We start from the raw sequence: 6891 nt of genomic DNA on the forward strand, positions 1-6891 counted from the left end.
AGTTTCGCCTTCCATAATTCAAGTTTTTTATTTTACAATTTATTTCAAAAACTAATTTATGTCCAAAATTAGATAGAAAACAACATTTTAATTGTCGCATAACATAAACATATATTATTATGTTGAAGTTTGAGATTGTGAAATTTGTGAGTTATATATATAATAAATTATATGTATGTTATGTAGTGATGTGATTGTTGATGTGTCATTTTCTATTTAATTTTGAACTGAAATTAACTTTTGTGAGTAAATTAGAAAAAATTTAAAACATGAAGGGGCAAAAAAAAAAATATTCAGCGGCCAAAGCCGAAAAATAACCAAACATATATATGTAAAGCGTAATTTATCCTAAGAAAACATTAGATTATTTAACTGATTTTCAATTAAACAGCTATTGGTATCAATTTCGTAATATACTAGTTTCACACTGATCTCGTCTACTTATTTATGGGTGTTTAACGTTGATCTCACTTGTTTATCTAGATCTTGTTTGATTAATAAGATTAATAGTGAAAAGATTAATACTTTCATAAAATAATATAGGATTAGTTATTTAATTAACTAGTGAGATAATAATTTATATGTATTCATTTTTTTTTTCTTTTATACTGGAAATTATGATTCTCGACCCCTCTCAATACTAAAATTTCATTAATTTCCGACACTCTATATATAATCCGGTTAATAAGATTTATAATTAAATATAAAATTGTGAGTTCAATTTTATGCCATAATTGTACTAATCAAATATGGCCTTATTGTATTACCATTTTATGTCATAATTAAATTTGCATTGAAAAATTGATCTCACCTTAATTAATCATAATCATGTCGAATTAACATATGGTGTCGTGTCGAAAAGTCTACACGTAATTTTGTGCGTAATTGACTGGTAAAGTGCGACTGAGAAATTTTGGAGTTTGCTTCTTCCTCTTATATTCTGAAATTTTGGATATTCTTGTTCTTGCTCTTCTCGCTTCTCAAGGGTATGACTAAGTCTCTGTTTTTGTATTTGTTTTTGTTTTTTAAGAAATGTTTTATTCATTGTACCATCAATTGTACACTTCTCTTTTTGTATAGTTTGCATAGTTCTTGTTTTCTCTTTTAGACTCCTTAGTTTGATTAAGAGTTATTGAACATGCTAATTGGATCTTTTCTGGGTGATCATCAATTTTTAGAGTGTGTTTGAAAACTTTATGTCTGTTTTTCATGCTTGATTATCAGAATTTTTTGAAATTGTAGAAATTTACAGGCAATTTCCAACAACGAAAAAATAATTGAAAAATGAAAAATTAAATAAAAATTTACCATTTTTAGACATGGGTATTTTGTAATAAGTGATGTTGCTGCTTGGATTTTGTACAAGGTACCTGAAAAGCTTGTGTCAAAGCCTTGCTCACATGGTGTTTGATTTTTGTTCTGTTTAAGATTTTTTGACAAGCTTTTATGTGATTTGAGCTGCTAGTAATTTGGAATTTATTTTCTGAATTTCATATGCTAGGCAATCAACATGTTTATTTACATGGTATTTTCTTAATTATGTCTATCAGATTGAAGAAGATAGTCACTGAATTCCTTTATTAAGTGGGTTTTCAAGGATTTTGCTTGTGTTGTAAATGGGAAAACACTTGTGGACCGAAGATGCTGATGAGCAAATTGGGGATAATCAGTCGGGCTGTGTGCAGGGTGTCCTTCATGCTCTTGACTATCATCACTGGCATTACAATGTTAAGAAGCTGCTACCTCACAAGAAGCATAATGGACCAAGACATGTGAAAGGTAAGCGATATGAATTTGCACCGTGCTTTCTTCTTCTTGGTGATTAAGGATGACATAAAGGGTTAGCAGTCCAGACTTGGTGCTTATTTTGGTCTTTGTAGAACCTTTGATTTTTCTCAGCTCTTCAATTCTAGTTACTTTTATTAGACTCATGATTAAATACACAAATTTATGCTTTATGCTAAGAATCTGTTTGGATTTTTACTTCTTTTTTTTTCTTGCTAGTTATGTTTGGAGATTAATTTCCTCAATAAAGTTACTGTGGATAATTTCACATGCAGATTCTGATGTTAGCATTTCTTTTCCAAACTCATGTTCAAATGTTTTCATTTTTTTTTTTTTTTGGTTGAAAATGTTAAATTAGAAAAGAAACTAAAGTCTGTGGAAATTTACTCCATTCAATAGTTTCAACCTTCAACTAGAAATGATGAATTCTGCCATGGGATGGTTCAAGGAGTGGGGAACTGTAACTGTGGAGAGTGGTCCATTATGCTTGATTTTGAGTGCTTCGAAGGAGAGAAATAAGAGATCTTTTAAAAGGGTATAATACCCAATGGACGGTTTAAAATGTCCAATTTTTTGAGCTTATTGTATAGTTGTTCAACTAAATAGATAAACTTTTCCTTCGACTTTTTTAACAGAATTTATAGCTATTTCAATCAGCAAGTTTCATGTAAAACTTTTGCTGTTGGATGATACTCTTGCATACGTGGTAGTTCTTTTGTGGAGATTTTTTGGCAATCTTTAGCGAATTTTTTCTGCAAGAAAGATAACAAGCAAAATTGGGATGTTAAGCATTTGATTTAGACTTCTTCATGACAGGTGCAATGAGGCTTTCCGTCCTCAAGCTCAACAAATGCACTGTTAATAATAATTTATGTGTGTTAATTTTGACATGGAGTAAATCTTAGGTGGAAAAGTGTGGGTGATGTAGGGCGAGAGGGGGGTACACTCTCCTACTAGTAGAGAGCCCAAGAATAATGTTTGGCAGAAGAAATAGTAAGTTTTGGGGATGGAATTGATTAGCTTTTGGGGCGGAGAGAGTAGTAAGAACATATGGATTTTAAGGTTATTAGGGTCACAAAAGAGTAGAGTTTGTATAATGAAAACATGAGGTTGTGGGGTCTGTTCGAGGATTGTTCTAAGCACTGTGAACATTGCCCCGTGAACAGAAACCTTGCGGTTATGTGATCTCTTGCAAGTTGGGTTGAATGGTCAAGGAACTATGATATTTTAGGGTTGAATAAGGGCAATATAGATACGGTTTTGTGAGTTTAGAGTCTAAAATGTGTAGGGAAAAAAAATAAAAGAAGAAGAAGAAGAAGAGAAAACAACTCTAGGAATCACTCATGGTCTCCTAAAACAAGACATTTCACCTAAATTATTAAAGGCATCACACCCTAGGCATCACACCTAGGGTTAGAATTTATATCACACAACACAAGAAAGCTTCAAAGCTTTGAAAATTCTCTAAAAACTCAACTCTACTAACTTTGGATGCTTCCTTAAATTTTCTTTTTCTTGCTCTTCATGTAGATTACGTCAATGTGCTTGCTTCAACATTTAATCATACAAGGGGTGTATGCACTTGATTTGATATTCTGTGTTTCTCTCTCTGTCTCTCTCTCTCTCTAGGCAATGTAAGACCGAAAACTAGATTGAATGTCCATGAAGCTGATGAAGCGCAAAAGCTTCTTGAAAGGGGTTCAGGCTTTCCTGCACAATCACGGTTGCAGCGAACTTTTTCAATCCATCATTTAGAATCTTTAGATTATGTTCCTTATGAAGAAAGCACGGGCCAGGGTCATCCAATTATTTTTCTTTGCAGCAATGCCAACAGTGACACTAGTGCCACTGCCACCGGATTGCAGGATCAAGGCCACACGAAGGGCACTAAGAAGCCAATTGCCTGCAATGAAAAGTGTAATGTGGATGGTACAAGTGATGTTTCAAACTATGTGGAGCATAAACACCTTTTTGAGAATCATACACTTTGCCCCGAGAAGTTTGAAGAAGCAAGGGCAACTTCAGCAGACGAACAACACGTGGAAGCTAACAAGGACTTGCTCCAAAAAAAATTGCAAAATACAGATGGTAATGCAAATGGCTTCCATTGTCTTCAGGCTTCTAATATGCAAGCAAGATTAGCCAAATCAGGGTCATTTCCTGTAGCTGATACTGATTTGTCACACAATAGAAACTATAGGCCTAGTAAACTCAAAAACAAACAGAATGAAGCTTGGTCCTTCCCTAAGCAAGAGTTGTTTTCTAGTACTCAGGCACCGAAGTTGGTTTGCATCCAAGTTTCCAAAGGATATCTATACAAAATTAGGGCCTTTCATGGCTGATGATAGTGGAGGCAAAGTGCGAAATCAAGATGCATTTTTTTCTTCTATGGATTCAACACAGGGATTGGATAAGCAAGGGAGTGATAAAATTGTCAAAGGTCCTTTGTACGAGGACAATTCTGTTTATGATCTCAATAAGGGTACACCAACCCACATCAAAAGAGCATCGTCTTTGAATGAATCACTACAAAGATATGCTCAATTGTTTGAGAATGGTTTCGACAGGGAGGCCAAGTTGCATCTCTCTGAAAGCTTGAAGTTGACAAATGAATATGATATTCCATCAGGTGGGCATGAACCGATATCCTTCAAAAGGGCTTGCTATCTACCTCATCTCGATTCTTATTGTTCCCTTCAGAATGGGCTGTATTGTGATGCTCGTTTTTCAGGGATACCAATTAGTAAAGTTGTAGATATCAATAGAAATTTCGAAAGTGAGAGTCATAATGAACCAAAACCAGTAGGTCTTATAAGTATAGAGAATTGCATACCACTTGGTGCTAATGAAGAGACTGAATGTTCATATAACTTGGTAGAACAAAGTGATAGTACTCCAAAAAATGAAGATTTAGCCAGCTTAACAGTAAGAATAAATGATCAGAGTACTCCTGAGATGTTTAGGCTTCGTGAGGAAAGGGATGAGCAAACAGTTGGGGAAAGTGAATTGGAGAAACAACAGGAGATTACTTTGGCAGAGACTGCCAGTAATAGGCTTCCACAACCAAGTCCAGTTTCTATCTTCCAAACCTGTTTCCAAGAAGATGTGACCAGCCCTGCTGATTTTCCAACCTCAAAAGGTAAACCAATCATAGCCAAACTTCTATCCAATGCACTTCATAAATATTTTGATACCATGCTAAGAAACTTTCTTGATGAGTATTTAGTTATAAAATAAACTAAAAAATCATTAAACTAAAGTTTACCCCTATTCCCAATCTGTTCCTTGATGAGGTTTGGCATCGTAATGATGTCATTTCTAGTGAAATTTTATATTATTTGGAAAAAAAATTAAAATTTTCTTTGAAAATGTGTTCCTTAACGGTACAAACTGGCAGTTGATTGTTTCTGTTTTGTTGTATTAGGCAATTACGGAAATGAGAAAGAATCTTCAGTTGACTCCCCTTCATGTTCTTGCAACATAGCAAACTCCGAGACTTCTAAAATTGCGAACAAGAGTGTCAAGAATTACAACCATACTAAGTCATTTACAAATAATATTGCTGACTTCAATTATGTGAGAGAGGTTCTTGAGTGGTCAGGCTTGGATGGAAATGGATTCCTTGGACCATGGCACTCAATGGACCAGCTGTCGAACCCTTCGGTGTTTGAAGAAGTGACGGCTTGTTGTCCTCACAAACCCCAATGTTGTCATCACCGGCTTCTGTTCGATTTAATTAATGAGGTTTTACTTGAGATATATGACAGTTCGTTCACCTATTACCCCAGGGCATTGTCCTTCCATTGTCACGTACATCCAATGCCTGGTGGGTACCGTGTTTTGGAGGAGGTCTGGCCGAGAATTAGCAGAACCCTGAGCTTGAGGCCAGAGGTGGATCAATCAGTGGACTGTGGTGTTGCTAACGATTTGGGGAAGGATGTTGGTTGGATGAACCTCCAGTTGGAAACTGAGTACGTGGCACTTGAACTGGAAGATTTGATTTTTGACCAACTCGTGGAAGAAGTCATTTGTTCTTGAGGTTTTTGGGGCCAGAACAAGTTGCATTTTCAGGATGCTCTTGTTCTTATTCATGTCTAGCCTTGTATATTAAATTTTGCTTTTGGTTCATTTTATGTAAAGTTGTGTTATTCTGCATGAAACTTATGGTCCAGTTGATTGCCAAAACTCTATAGTGAAATGAAGAAATTTTATTATTATTATTAATATTGATAAAAAGGGTAGCAATCCTCTTTCAGCATGATCAAAGGAGTCTTTATCTGCTGAGGAACCAGACAGAAGTGGCCTAGACGGCCTGACAGAGAAAGTGGGGTATCGAACATGAGATTCACAAGCGCTCTATCAAAACAAGCTTGAGTTATAATTTGATCCCAACCTCACCAGCATCTTTGTGAGCGGAAGCTGGGAGTAGAGGTGGATGTGAATTGTGTCGCTTTTATGGAGCCTCGAACCCGAACCCAAACCCAAAGGCACTTGCTCACCAAATCCAGTGAAAGTGTACTCCAACCCCGCTAAAACTCGAATATCTACTATTATGATTTAACCATGTCATCTCAGTAGGATTAGGCTAATTTTAATTAGGCTAATCAGCTAAACTTAGAACTTACACATTGTCTTGTTGTATGATTTAACCATATCATTTCTCATGGCTTCTACTACCTTTTTTATTCTACTCAAGAGCTTAGTCGAAAATGACGAAATATGCATATCAAGTAATAATCATTGAAACAGAAGTCTTCAATTTGTTCAAAATCTATAAATTTATCTTAAAACTTGAATAATTGTCTTTTTTTTTTTTTCCTTATCTCTCAATTATTATAAATATATTTTTTATGTCCTCAATTACTTGTATTATTTAGGTTTTTTATAAAATGAGTCTAGGGGTGCAAGCAGTTCGGTTCAGTCAACATTGAGGGGTTTGTGGGGCTCACCACGAGTCATCTTTCAATAATTTGAATTATTCATTTTGTAGAATCTTCCATGTATATTATCGATAAAAAAAAAATAGATTGTTTCAATAATTGTAGTATTTTCATTTTACTGTGTTTGTCTCCAAAAAAATATATGATCTATTTAAAAAAAATATAC

The 6891-nt window shown here is 34.8% G+C and overlaps 1 protein-coding gene across 1 annotated transcript; it reads left to right on the forward strand.

The window, feature by feature from the left end:
* Window positions 1-730: 730 nt before the first annotated feature.
* Window positions 731-6021, forward strand: LOC114268093 (uncharacterized). The gene is made up of 4 exons (XM_028209198.2): window positions 731-986; window positions 1551-1779; window positions 3415-4924; window positions 5210-6021. Exons 3-4 carry the CDS (start codon window positions 4012-4014, stop codon window positions 5821-5823), a joined length of 1527 nt encoding a protein of 508 aa, XP_028064999.2. The 5' UTR covers window positions 731-986; window positions 1551-1779; window positions 3415-4011; the 3' UTR covers window positions 5824-6021.
* The last annotated feature ends 870 nt before the right edge of the window (window positions 6022-6891 follow it).

This window comes from Camellia sinensis, chromosome 3 (assembly GCF_055761805.1).
Source record: "Camellia sinensis isolate YWXY chromosome 3, ASM5576180v1, whole genome shotgun sequence".
Classification (NCBI taxonomy): Eukaryota; Viridiplantae; Streptophyta; class Magnoliopsida; order Ericales; family Theaceae; genus Camellia; species Camellia sinensis.

Bases quoted from the DNA above. Each gene is read 5' to 3' on its own strand.
- LOC114268093 (XM_028209198.2), top strand. From the start codon at position 4,012: ATGAAGCTTGGTCCTTCCCTAAGCAAGAGTTGTTTTCTAGTACTCAGG. The intron at 4,925-5,209 runs GTAAACCAATCA...TTGTTGTATTAG, and splicing joins TGATTTTCCAACCTCAAAAG to GCAATTACGGAAATGAGAAA.